The sequence below is a fragment of the Corylus avellana genome, chromosome ca10, assembly GCF_901000735.1.
Source record: "Corylus avellana chromosome ca10, CavTom2PMs-1.0".
In the NCBI taxonomy this organism is placed as follows: Eukaryota; Viridiplantae; Streptophyta; class Magnoliopsida; order Fagales; family Betulaceae; genus Corylus; species Corylus avellana.
Genome location: NC_081550.1, coordinates 771,259 through 785,147, shown reverse-complemented (window position 1 = coordinate 785,147; position 13,889 = coordinate 771,259). Strand labels below are relative to the sequence as shown.

Below are 13,889 nucleotides of genomic sequence, written 5' to 3'. Positions count from 1 at the left end.
CCAAAAGTCCAACCCATTCCCCGTGCAAATTTTTTTAGCCTTTTGGGGGTGGCCGGACCACCCCCTTGGCCATGAACCACCCCCATACTGGCCATGGAGCCACCCCGATTTTGGTCTTTTTTTTTTTCTAAAAAAAAATTATAATGCTCAAAATGACATTGTTTTGGGCTAACTGGTGATGTAGTTTTGGTTGAAGATATAATAGGCACAAAAAGTCAAACCGTTTGAGTTTAACTGTGAAAACTAACAGAGGGGGCAAAGTGGTAGAAATTGAAAGTTCATGGGGTAAAGTGAGAGAGTTGAAGTTCAGGAGGTTTGTCAAATCGGCTGGAAGTTTAAGGAGGGCAAAGTGAAGTTTCCCCTTAATAATATAATTAATAGTTTAACATTTTTTTTCCTCGACTCAAATTCCTTCACGGAAATGCTATGTATTCTCCTAGTGTTCTTATGGTGTTCTCCTGATCCTAGGTAAATGTTATTTTTCAAAAACCAAATGAGAGAAATAAGAACAACATTCTTTTTTTCTTTTTTTAAAGAAAATAATATTAACGTAAGACTAAGAAAAAATTCGGAGAGCACATAGTATTCCCTTTATAATTAAGCTTTAACGCCTAAAAATTCAATGAGGAAGCTAAAATTTTAGATGTGGAGTTAAATTTTGGTTTTAGAGAATTATATGGGTATTTTTAAAAAAAAAAAAAAAAAAAAGAAAGAAAAAAGTTTAGAAAATTTTGAGGCATTTTAGTAGTTAAGTTCCAACGTGAAAGATTTAATTAAAATTTAAGGTCTTTGCTTAGATACTAAGATAAATTACTATTTACTTTGAAAGTTTAAGATAAAAATAAGTAAATGTACTATTTAAAAAATTAATATTATAATAATTATGTCATGTCTTTTCTTATGAGACTTTTATGACAAGATGTTGAAACAACTTGGTCAATCACTTTGGTAAACCTCTAGTGGAACAATGACCGACCCCCATCACAAGATGTGGCATATAATTCACGTCGGTGCCAAACCCGCGTGGGTATGGCTTGATTCATGGTAGGGTTACCTTAGATCATTTTTTTTTTTTTTTTTTTAAAAACAAAAATTATGGAGTATTTTGGTCTTTTTAGGCATTGTCTTAGAAATTAACAGCTAAATCTAATGGAAGCGGGTCAATTAACTTAAATTGAAAGTTCAAAAAATTAAATTGAGAATTTTTTAAATTTAGAAGAGTCTTTTCAGAACATGCAGGACTTCGTGGTCTTTCCAATTTTTTATTTAATTACAAATTTCTTCAATTACAAATTTCTTCAATAACTCATTAATCTCAAGTAATTACATAAATAACACAAATCAACCCCACTTGGCTTGAAGCAATCAAAAGTGGCAGAGCATCAATAATGTAACACATAGACATTGTACTCAACGACGGCGTCCCCTGTCTTCAAATCAAGAGAATGAGTACTGGCTTGAATATACCCCCTAGCAAAACGGAAAAGGCCGCTGCCTCCGATCACCGGCATCTCCCTGACGGCGGAGAAAGCGGTGTTCCTCCCGAGAATGGTGATAGTGCTGCCATTGTACTTCCCTTCAAGGAATGCAAAGTTCATCACCATTAGAAGACCAAGCTCTTGCTGTGAAGCAGAGGCATAAAACCCCTGTGCCTTTCCTACCAATTTTGAGCTCAACTTTGGCCCCAAGGTTAAAGGGTCATCGATCATGGTTACTACACCGAAGCCTGATGATGTGTTGGAGGCCGGCTGCACGACTTGGACGGCAGAGGGATTGCAAGTAGACTTTTCAAGCGTATAGGTGCACTTATCAACTTCACATTAAATTTTCATTAATTTTAAAAACTTAAGAGGTAAGTATAGGTGAATTTAATAATTTTACATTTTTTCCTCATGTCTTGACTTTTTTCATCTCTATGTAGCTGGGGAGAGTGTGGATTGAGATCTCCTACAATTCTCTTTAAATTTGAGATTCTCAAATTCATAAATATCAGTCATTCATCTCTTTTAATCGTCTAAAATAAGTTATGTTTCCTTATTTAATAAGATTGATGAGAGTAATTTTCTCATTTATAAGATGGATGAGGGCAGCTTTCTTAGTAAATTTTGAAACATGGTTTATTTTAGACGTTTGATGAGATGAATAACTGAAATTTATGAATTTGAGAATTTCAAATTTAAAAAGAATTGTAGGGAATCTCAATTCAGAGAGTGGGGTTGACTGGCAGATGTGGCTTGGAGAAGAAGGGATGATACCCTGGCCTCTTTCTGCTTTTTGCATCAAATGAGATGATGAGTGAGTTAGGTCCACAGGGTGCACTTATTTTCTACATACATGATACATTTATGGGATCATCTACAGCATTGTCAGACAAAGAACTGAGGCAACAAGAAAAAAAGATACACCAAAATAAGAGAAAAAAATAAGGCAAAAACAGGGGAACTTTCCCTTCAAGCAATGCAAAGCTGCAGTGTCCTCTTAAAATCCTTGTGCTCTTCCTTATATGCCAATTTTGAGCTCAATTCTGGTCCCATGGTTAAAGGGTTATCCATCCATCATCATTCATCCATATTGAACCAAAGTCTAGCTGTTGATGTGTCGGACGGTGGTGGGACAATTTCTTCTACAGCAGTGTGATTACGACCATCGACAATGTCATATTGGCAAGCCAATAGAAGCAAAAGTGGGTGAGTTTTTCTTTCTTGAAAGTTTATGCAAATGCTATGAGAATCAGATGACACACCTTTTGGATAATGGAAGACACCCTCTTTTTGCTTTTGCCTCAAATGAGATGATTATGAGTGAGTTAGGCCCAAGGCATGCATTTCTTTTTTTTCCATGTCACATGCATATGCATGTATGGGACCATTTAGAGCTAACTTTGGTCATGGTACAAAAAATATATTGAAGAAAGGCTCATAAATATCCATTTTGATAGACCACATATATATTTGACCAATCGAGGTTCGGAAACGGACCTAAGAGCCTTAGAGTTTAGGTTACGATGTTAAAGTTCGAACCGTAAGCCTCAACCATACCATGAAGATCAACGCAAAGAAACATAATTAATAGACATGAGGAAAAAAATTAATCCATATAGCTCAACCATGCTAATCATGCTAAATATATATATAATTTAGTAAAATTAGTACTATACATATATATATATTTCACACCAGGAAAACACCTTCTGGAAAAATTCATACAAATAGTGAACAGAGTCTGCAATTTATGTTAGAAGTAGAGCATTGCAAATATATTTTAATGTTAGATAACACAGATCACCAACACAGTTGATATTAAAAGTATAGAGAGGTGGTAATATATAATATATTCATCTAAATAATAATAATATATACATATAATCATGTGTTTTTCGGCCTGCCGGAGGAGAATAGTTAAAGGTGGCCAACATTATTGAAAGCTATTACAGATTTCGTCTCACAAGAGCAATGAAGTGATCAAAGGTCATGATGAGCATCAATAATGCAACACATACACATTATATTCAACAATGGCATCTCTGGTAGTGGAATTAGAATAGTACGTCTTAATCTGAGCATAACCCCTAGCAAACCGGAAAAGCCCGCTACCACCGATCACCGGCATCTCTCTCACCTTTGAGAACACTGGATTCCTCCCGAGGACCGTAACCGTGCTACCGTTGTATTTGCCGTCGATGAACGCAAAGTTCATAGCCATTAATAGGCCAACTTCTTCTTGTGAAGCCAATGCATAAAACCCTTGAGCCCTTCCAATCAACTTGGAGCTCAACTTAGGCCCTATGGTCATTGGATCATCGATGATGTTTATTGCACCAAAGAATGTTGCTGATGCGTTGGCCACCGGTGGCACGATTTGAACAGCAGAAGGGTTACGACCGCTAACAATGTCGTGCCAATAGAAACGGATATGGGTGAGCTTTTCTTTCTTGTCGAGCCCGACAAGCCTCTGGTCTAGGTTTCTAGCAAAACCATGGTTTTCTCCGGTGACAAGAATCATGGCCAGGAGAGAAAGAAGGGAGAAGATGATGAACTTGGAAGCCAAAATGGGAAGCATTCTAGCCATGGTGGGTAATATGGGGTCGCCACTCAAAATCAATGCACAAGTTATACTGAGTTGTGTCTCTATTCATATAGTGGGGTGAGCTCATCTTGAGTAAGAATATATTAACTAAAAAAATTAAATTTACAAGTTAATGATTTAATATGTTAGCCGAGCAAAGATTACGAGTTTAAATTCTGTCTCTATCATTTACCTCTCATTTTAATTAAGTATTTTACGCTGTGAAATGCCATGTCAATTTTGATGTATAGAAAGGTAAATTAGCATACGGTTTTGGCCTACTCAGAGATAAAATAAATTAAACTTAACCCTTATCAAAATTAAATTTGACCCTTCATTCATGCGTTTATTGTCTTTTTAGATGAGAAATTATGGTTCCATCCCTAGGTAAGTGTAACATTTAAAAGCTTGCACTTCTCTTCTAGAATTATGACAAAAAAAGAAGTTATATTTTAGGTTGTTGGACCAAACATGAAAATCATTAAATTTGGGAATATTTATTTTATTACATGGTGACAGACAATGAACCAAAGGGGCTACAGTTTTTAATGATTGTTAATGCATGCTCATTTGATCAGCTTGAGCACCTTTTAAGCTTTCATGATGGATTGGTTTAAGGCCAAGAATTTTATATTATTCAGATTTTATTATTATTATTATTGGTTGGTGATGCAGGCCCTCATGGGCATAAAATATATGAAACTTAGCTTAGAAACCGGGATTAATCATGCAATCTGTGACAACCCTGCAAAGCTGTAAGAGAGGCTAGAGTCGGCCACTTTTTCCTAAAACTGGATCTTGCAATCCGACTCTTTGTAATCTGAGCAGAAGAATTGTAAGAGATCTCAATTTGTAAGAAGCGGCCGACTTTAGCCTCTCTTGCAACTTTGCGGGGTTGTCACAAATTGCAATCGATGTTTAATATTGTGATTTCATAAATAAAAAAAATGAGATTTTAAATCAAATTGCAAAAAATAGATTATTTGGAACTGCATTTAAAAAAAAAAAAAGTGCGATTTGTTCTGCCTTTTCAAATCGCTGGTAAAGATGTAATTTTTTGAAAACACATAATTTTTAAAAGTTAAACTGTAATTTTGACAAACGCTTAACTACATTTTTAAATTACAATTTTAAAAATCACGAAACCAAATATGTTTAATAATTTGAGCGAATGTATGGACAACCCCGCAAAGTTGCAATTACACGCTAAAATGGTACGGATTGTTATTTTAATTTATTTCTTTAATTTTCTAAAAGAAAAAAAATTATTTCTTTAATGCAAAAGCAAAAAAAGAACACATCAAGGATCAAGGACAGTTCTTCTTTATGAGTTTTGGTTATCAGTCGCTTTAAAACAAATTAAAAACAATCTCAACTTAATTATAAAGGTAATCACTGTATAATTTCTACTTCATAAAACGTAGTCTCCAATTGATTGAGCTACTTTTGAGAACGATAATCATTCTCTTTTGGAGAAGGGAGAAGGAGATCATCCATGCATGATAAGTTGTATGGTCAATGGTACCCTTCTTCCTTAATTCTCTTAAAAGATGATTTTACTACTTAATCCAATGGGTACTTTTGGAAATAGAATATTTCATTTTAGCCCATCAAGGCCTGCTTCCAATTTTCGCCCAGTTAAGTTTCTTTACTTATTAAGCCCAAGGGCACATTAATCTTCTAAGGTTGTGTGAGTTGTTTGAGGCCTACAAAGTTCTTCTAATCTCATTTGTTTTAGCAGTTTCCAAACCCATGAAACTGTTACCAATTTATGATTTATGTGAGTGTGATGATAGATGCTTAACACAATCATATGACTCGTACGTGAGTGATCATCTCTATGAACTCACATCTCACTATCTAAAATTCTAAGATCTTTCGTGTTCTATCTATATTGATTTGCTGTAATCTTAATTTTTTAGCATTCTTTTCTTGTAAGTTTAAGAATGAGTTTTACTTGAAATTTATATCATTTTGTATCACACTTACCACCACATCGAGTATATGATCGGACCCAACTCTTCAAGCATGAAATTAAATCAGTTGCAATTTGGTGGTCGAGTTGCAAAGAAGATGAACTATATGCTTATTACAATGTCTTGATATTATGTATAGGTAAAGTATTGAGTTATTGAATTCTAATAAGTAAATTGAGCTGCCAGAACTATCAAGTCAGTATTGATAAAGTAGAACTCTCATTGTGAATTCCTAACCACCAACTCTTTCTTCAGCTTTTGGGCTAAATGTATTGCATTGGGCCTTTGTTCTTTGACCGGATCTATTTGGTCCATCTCCATGCCCCTTCCTTTTTTATTATTACTAGTTTATAACCCGCGTTATGCGCGGGATTCTTCATTATAATTTAATTTTAAAATTTAAACACATCATCTTTCATTATAAGTTAAAAAGACATATAAAAATATATCTCACCTCTTTAAATGAAAAATAAATAAATCTTTGTTCCTATAAATATATATGATTTGAAATGAATAGTATAAAAAAAAAAATTAGCAACAGGAATACATGGATTATAATATAGTTAACGATGCTAATTAATGAATGTGGATTATATTGAAATATAATTAACGCAATTAATTATATTGAAATATAATTAACGCAATTAATGACGTCTTTATTATTATTATTTTTTTTAGAATCCTAAACGTATTAATATACATATTAAATTGACTAAATGTATTAATACATAATAATTTGATTTATATATTTTTGTTTCTTTATTTGATTCGGACATTAATAATACTTAATTTATTGAATAATTTATATATAAAAAAATTTTGAAATATAATTAATACAATTAATGACCGGTTTTTTAAGAAAAAATTGGTTAAAAAATTATACCTTAAATTACCGATTTAACCTTTTAAAAAAAATAAATTTACATCACATATCGTAATTTTAAAATACTTCTAGAAAGGGTTTCGACTTTTATATATATATATATAATATGAAAATCGCAAGGTTTTCTAACCTTCTGGGACTCTTAATATTTCTTGACAGAAAAAAGTCGTTGTTGCTTTGATGGGTTAGGTCTAATATTCTGCCACTTTTCATCTTCTCCAAAGTTCAAAGTACGGCTCTTAATAAATGAAGTCATATGAAAAACGGCTGGGAAAAATAGATCTCTGGGTTTCTAGAATGCCTCTCTCACTCCACGGCTAGTTTTTCAGTCATAATAATAACCTTATCACTTCTATTTCCGAGCAAAGAACTAAAACCTCTGAGATATTCAAAGGATGTTTTTAATTATTTATTGTTAAAAATAATAATAATTTAATATTACATTATTACCTGTCACCAACTGTTGGTATTATATTCACTACATGGTTTCTTTAATTAGTTTTTTTTTTTTTTTGGTGGGGTTTAACAATTTAGTTTATATAATTAATCGTATTCTATATTTTTTTTTATACTTCACTAACATGGGCACCCGCGTACCAACATATTGTTAGTTGTATCATTAAAATCATCAAACCCACAAAATCTTGTTTCTTATTAGTTTGTCTTATTCATAATCATACTTAGACAAACATTTTACCATTAGCGGGTTTAGGTAAATCCAATTTTAATTAGAATTATATTCATTAGAATTGAGACATGTATTCTTTACATCTTCGTCAACTCCAACTAGATCCAAATCCACAAACAAATAGCTATACTCTTTAGGTGCACATGGCTTTAATGATTCTCTTTAATAACTTAATGTTTCTTGCAAGTTAGCTTCAAACCAGCTTGACTTATTTGTCACTTTAATACAAATGTTTAATATGATTTGTCCTTCGATCACTTAAAGAAAATAGTCCAAGACATATTTTAGTACAATTTTTTTTTCTCTAAATTGGATTAAAGGAATTTATTTTCATTTAGTTTATTAAATTGACACGAGTCTAAAATACATGTAATTCTTATATATTTTTAATTCTTACATTCATTTATATTTATAAAACATGTAAAAATCACATATATTTTAGACACGTGTTAGTTTATTAGACTGAATTAGAAAAAACAAAAAATTAACCCAATTTAGAAAAAAAAAAAAAAAATTATCCTATTTCATTATGCTTTCTTAAAAATTGCTTTAATCACAAAGTGGGACTGATGTCATGGTTAGAAAATGTTGATTAGGAGAAGTCAAAACTTTCAAACGTTGCCTTTTGTGCTTTTTGGACCAAACCCTTTCCCACTAACCTTCTTATTTTTCAAATCAGCCATAATAGGCAAGAACAAGGTGGGTGGGAGAGAGAGACAGACAGCTCAAGTTTAGTAGTTTACCTTATGCTTATGTATTTCATTAAATAGTAATTTAATTCAGTATTAATTCTACAGTTTACCTCTCATTTCAATTAAATATTTTACATCATTGCACCACTTATAAAAGGAGATAGCCGGGTTGTAATTTGAGCAACCTGGCTATCTCCTCAGGTTGCTCTCCTTTGCTTGTTGAAGGTGAATTCTTGATAACTATTCTCTCTATAAAAGATACTCGCCTCTCTTTTCAGATTAGAGACCATAACCGGTTGTTGTTGATATTCATAACTAGCTCCTCTCTATCTCATAATGGAAGGCTTTGAAAGTTTCTAGATGTGCCAAACTTTGTTGCACACCATGTTGTTAAATGGGCCGCTTCCCACTTTATGTTTGGAAGCATTCTCAATCTTTCTCCTTTTCTTTCTTCTCTTCACATTAGGAGTGACAAGGACCTTCCCTTGTAATTCCCCTGCTCTGGTTTCCCTTATTTGAATTAAAAAAAAAAAAAGAAAAAAAAAGGAGGGTTTGAACCCAAAAGCTTTAACAATTTCATGTTCTAATAGCATATTAAAATCATTATTCATTCCAAAAGTTTAAGTTGATAGAAAAAAACAAATTTAATCAGTACTTTAACAAAAACATCTCAGTTTCATTCCTAGCTAGGTTGATCCGATCCACGTTGAGAGAGATTATTTGCCCATGATCAAAGGGTGATGAAATTAAAAGTTTGCAGTCGAGATAAATTTCGACTCATTTAATACGATGAATTATTGGCCTCTAAGCAACCCAATGACTTTATTAAAAAAAAAATCGAGAGGAATCTTATTAAACTTTTCTAAAGATCTTAAATTAACGTCATATATTACATACTCAGTGACGCTTAGTTAGAATCATACAATATCAATGGAAAAGATTAAGAGGCAAGATTACAATACATTAAAGAAAACGTGAGTTGCTGCTTTTGTTTTTGTTTCAAATTCATGTTCTGTTAAAGGTTGGCAGACGTCAGCGCTGACTTAAATCCGATTTGTAGGGTTAATCTGGCATTCATCATATCGTCTAATTAATTAATATACACGTACCATTTGATTGGTCAGACTTGATCGCCAAGTAATACTACTAATAAGATAACCATTTCTGACCTGATAGTGATTGGCTGCTTCCTAATGATAATTAATGCTAAACTTCACTCTAATTATATTTTAATTAATAATTAATAATTTTTTCAATACAAGCTCTAACCGATTATCTATTCAATTATCTATTTTTAATAATTTTTTCAATACAAGCTCTAACCGATTATCTATTCAATTATCTATTTTTAAATAATTTTTTCAATACAAGCTTTAATCGATTATCTATTCAATTATCTATTTTTTAAAAATATTATTTTTATTGAAAAGAGGGTGAAAAAAAAAAAAAAATTGCTTCAATGTACATTATGTACTACAGTAACACTTATATGTAAATTACTTAGAGTAACAAAGTTTTTATTTTAAAACATTTGTTGAATAAGGGTCCGTTTGGGTTTGCAATTTTAAAAGTGCGATTTAAAAATAATGATTTTAAAATATACGATTTGAAAACGTGATTTTTAAAATCCCAGTTAAGCGTTTGAGAAAATCGCGATTTGATCTTTAAAATCGCAGTTTAACATTTAAAATTGTGCATTTTTTTAAAAAACAAACTCCTTACTTGTGATTTGAAAATATAGATTTATACATTCTCAAAATCGCAAATTTTTAAAAACGCAATTCTAAATAACTCATTTTCTGCGATTTAGTTTATAATTCAATACCAAAGCACCCTAAAAAGGGCTAATAATAGCTAAATATTACCGTCCCTTTAGAGCGTTGACCGAAAAGAAAAAGTAAATGGAAATTAAAAACAAAAAACAAAAAACAACATTAGCATTGATATGAATTGATAGATGATATTACTTTTGAATTGATTTATTATTACATAGAACAATTTGATTAGAAAGAAGAACAATCAATCATTCAACAAAGTTGTTAATCTTTTAATAACAATCATATTGTCTATCATCCTCACCATCCTAATCAATCAATAACGTCACCACATTGAGCACCCAGTCTAATCTATACGTTAATTAACAATGATCGGCTCCATAGAACATGTGCTCTAAACGGACAAAGAAACAGTAAAAGTTGTATATATATATAAAAATAAATAAATAAATAAAAAAGCATTAATGATAAATCTATTACAAATATAAGAATATTAACAACTGTCTCTTCTTCTTGTCTTGTATTGAAAATGAAGATATCAAATATTTTTAATTTTTTTTTTTTTTTAAAAAAAAAAATCTTATTTAATCCAATCCTAGTACGTTCACGTGTGGGGACGGAATTCAGATTCTCAATAATTTATTGTGAAGATTATCGGCTATTCAGACAATAAATATAAAAAAGTTCATATCAAAACAAAAAAGACGACTGACCGCTCATAATTTGTTCAAAAAATGAGGGATTGTTAGAAAGTTCAATGAACATAATTAAGGATCTGTCGTACGTAGCACAAGATAATCGTATAAGTTGACCATTTTGGGGAGGAAATGTCGTGCAAGAATGAAATATATATAAGAAAAACATGTGGATGACATGTTTAATGGGAAATCCAGAAAAAACCAATGAAACTGACTGTAGAAAAATCATGACCCATTTTGGAGTTGGGACAATGAATTTAGACTTTTAAAAGAATGTTTTAATAATAAATGCTTTAATTATTTCTTCAAGAACTCCATGGGAATATTCACCTTTATAGGTCCAAACGCCGTCGTCATCGCAATCGGATAACCCCATGAGAATATCCAATATATATATATATAAAAGACTAAAGCACCCTTGTATTAAAAAAAAGAAAAAAAGAAAAAAAGCACCCAAAGTCAAATCTTCTTCTTTTATTTTTTCCCAATAAAAAAATAGTATGTGTAGTGAGTATCAGTGCTAATTAACTAGCTTAGTTTGCTTGGGTGAAGTAAGAAACTTGCTAATTGTGTTTGCTAATGCATACCACCCACACGTCAATCAACCAAAAATTTGGGTGTTTGGAAAATGATAAGAAAAATGCTTTGCAAGGGTGATATATATGCAAGCCAAACCGTTTCTATGTTTTCTTACATCGGGTATTTCAGTATTTACTACAATTTGATTTGACAATCCATGTGGCTCTGTCAAGATTGTCAAGTCAGTAACAATCGGGTTTAATTGTTTAGTGGCTGATGTGATGTACACTTACAAATTGACGAAGTTCAAGTGGTATCGCTAACATCATCCACAACCAAATTTTGTTATTTAATGACAGATACGGTAAGTGTTACGTGAATTGTCACGTAAGCTTGTAAGAAGCTTGTAATAAAAGTTGTAGTTACCCTAACGGCACTCAAAAAAGCAATTCAGAAAAGTCGTTATTTAGTAGGTTTGATAGCGGGTTAACTAACTAGCTTATAGATATCTTGAGTGTAGTAAGGAACTCAAAAATTTTGTTTGCTAATTCAATTAAACAAAAATTTTGGTATTTGGAAAAGATACATGTAATTAAATGGGTTCAGCAGTTAAAGAGAAATTGACAGCAGAAATTTCCTCTCCACATCCATTTTATGGCTATTATTGTCTTTTTGGTCAATGAGAAAAATTGAACTCTAGAAACCTTGGCCTTTTGTCAACGCCATTCTAAAGAGGTGGTAGCAGCAAATATTGATGAAGAAAATTGTGGTTAGAATTCAACAATCTTCACCTGAATAGGAAACTTTTTGGATTGGGATGAGGTTAAATTCAAATATTTCGACCAGACCATACAACTTTGCATGAAACACCTGTCTGGTCCCCCTCCCATTGACTAAAACAAAACAGAGCAACCTACAAATCTTTAATATTTTATGTTTTTAAATGTATTTTAGGTGTGTTTTTTTTTTTATTAGAGAAAATAATGTGACATAATATGAAAACTGTTTTTGTGTTTTGAGTTGTTTGTTAATGTATTTGACTTGAGAATAGGAAAACAAATGTATTTCGGTGTTAGATTTAGGTATGTTGTCAATTTGATTCGTATAATTCCAATTTAGACAATTTATTGTCAACTTATTTAACTTCAATTCCGGTAATTAAATGATTTTAGATGACACGAAGCTACGTGTGACATTAAAACAACGTCGTTTTGATTAAAACAATTTAAGAAAAATTTGTAAAAAGAAAGAAAGAAAGAGGAAAATTGGGTTGTCAGAGTTCGAATTTGAATACCATACAATCTCCTATCCAAAGACAAAGGGGATGAAAAATTGAAGAGGGTTGTGAGAAAATATATATCCCTTGCTATCATAACTTGTTCGGACGGATAAACCCTACTCGAATAAAAGCCCATATTCAAAGAGAGAGTCCCTTTCACAACCCTACTCAAAGAAGAAGCATCATGGATAATAAGAGGATCCCCTGTCTGTCGAGTTGTCACCTAAAATGGGCACTATGGTGGGGTAGAGCTCCCTAGAGCCTAGTGGCAGTGACCTTCCAAGTCCCATTCAATATAATTCCAAGTTCTGGTTTTGGATTGAAGCTCTAGAAATGGCTGCAATTTGATTTCACTCTGTTCTTTTTCTTTTTCTCCTCTAGGGGTGAAGGAAAGGAGAAGGGACCACCTTCAATCATGAGTACATGATTCTCCTAAAATGGAAATAACGCTCGATAAGAGAGATAGAGAGAGATCAACATTGCCAAAATATTTTTAAAACAGAATTCTTTTCATTTTATTTTTCTTATAAGATTAACCTTCATTTTTTTTCTTTTCCTGTTTTTAAGTCAAAGATATTAAAAAACAATCCAAAATACACAATACTTATCTAAACATAAAAATTATTTTTCACCTTTATATTATATTTAAACACTTTTTAAAACCAAACCCAAAAATTAATCCCCAAAACCCATAGCAAACATATCATGTACCCATGTGACATAAGAAATGGGAATTTGTGTTCGTGTGAGAATTTGTGTTCGCGTGTCGGGTTCAAGTCGTATTGAGGCATGAATATAAGACTATATAAGCCAATTATAAAACAATCCTAATCATCTAATTTCATGTTGTGTTCATATTAGGTTTGTGGGTGCACTGGGTGGTGTCAAAAATTGCTGGTCTAAAAATGTCATTTATAGGGTTCGGATAGTGTCGAGACATGAATATAAAGACTATATAGAAAAACCCTTACTCAAACCATTTAATTAAATTATTTCATTTAAAATTATAGGAACAAGATGGACAATAAACTTAAATTTAGAGTGACAAAAAATTATATTAATCTATCATTTATCAACCAAACAAAAGGGACAATGCCGTCAATTGACCAATAATTTGGATTAGAGAAATCGAAGTTGTCTTCTTTTAGGGTTCTAGAAACAGGATCCGGCTTGTAAGCCAAGAAACAGGGTGCTAGCTAAGCTCATTCATTCCTAGGAGTTATTGGTCAATCGTCGTTAATCTTATTCCCCAAGTCAGAATGCAAAGTTCAAACTTTAAAGCCCACCTCAGAACTCAGAAGCCTCTAGACCCTT

General features: G+C 32.1%; 2 protein-coding genes across 2 annotated transcripts; both read right to left on the bottom strand.

Moving 5' to 3' along the window:
• Nucleotides 1-1,325: 1,325 nt before the first annotated feature.
• LOC132163689 (dirigent protein 19-like) lies at nucleotides 1,326-1,997 on the bottom strand. The gene is made up of 2 exons (XM_059574056.1): nucleotides 1,952-1,997; nucleotides 1,326-1,813 (listed from the first exon to the last, which is right to left on the bottom strand). The coding sequence occupies exons 1-2, from the start codon at nucleotides 1,995-1,997 to the stop codon at nucleotides 1,383-1,385; spliced, it is 477 nt and encodes a 158-aa protein (XP_059430039.1). The 3' UTR covers nucleotides 1,326-1,382.
• Nucleotides 1,998-3,324: 1,327 nt separating this feature from the next.
• Nucleotides 3,325-4,113, bottom strand: LOC132164350 (dirigent protein 19-like). The gene has a single exon (XM_059574849.1). The coding sequence runs from the start codon at nucleotides 4,066-4,068 to the stop codon at nucleotides 3,481-3,483; it is 588 nt and encodes a 195-aa protein (XP_059430832.1). The 5' UTR covers nucleotides 4,069-4,113; the 3' UTR covers nucleotides 3,325-3,480.
• Between the last annotated feature and the right edge of the window lie 9,776 nt (nucleotides 4,114-13,889).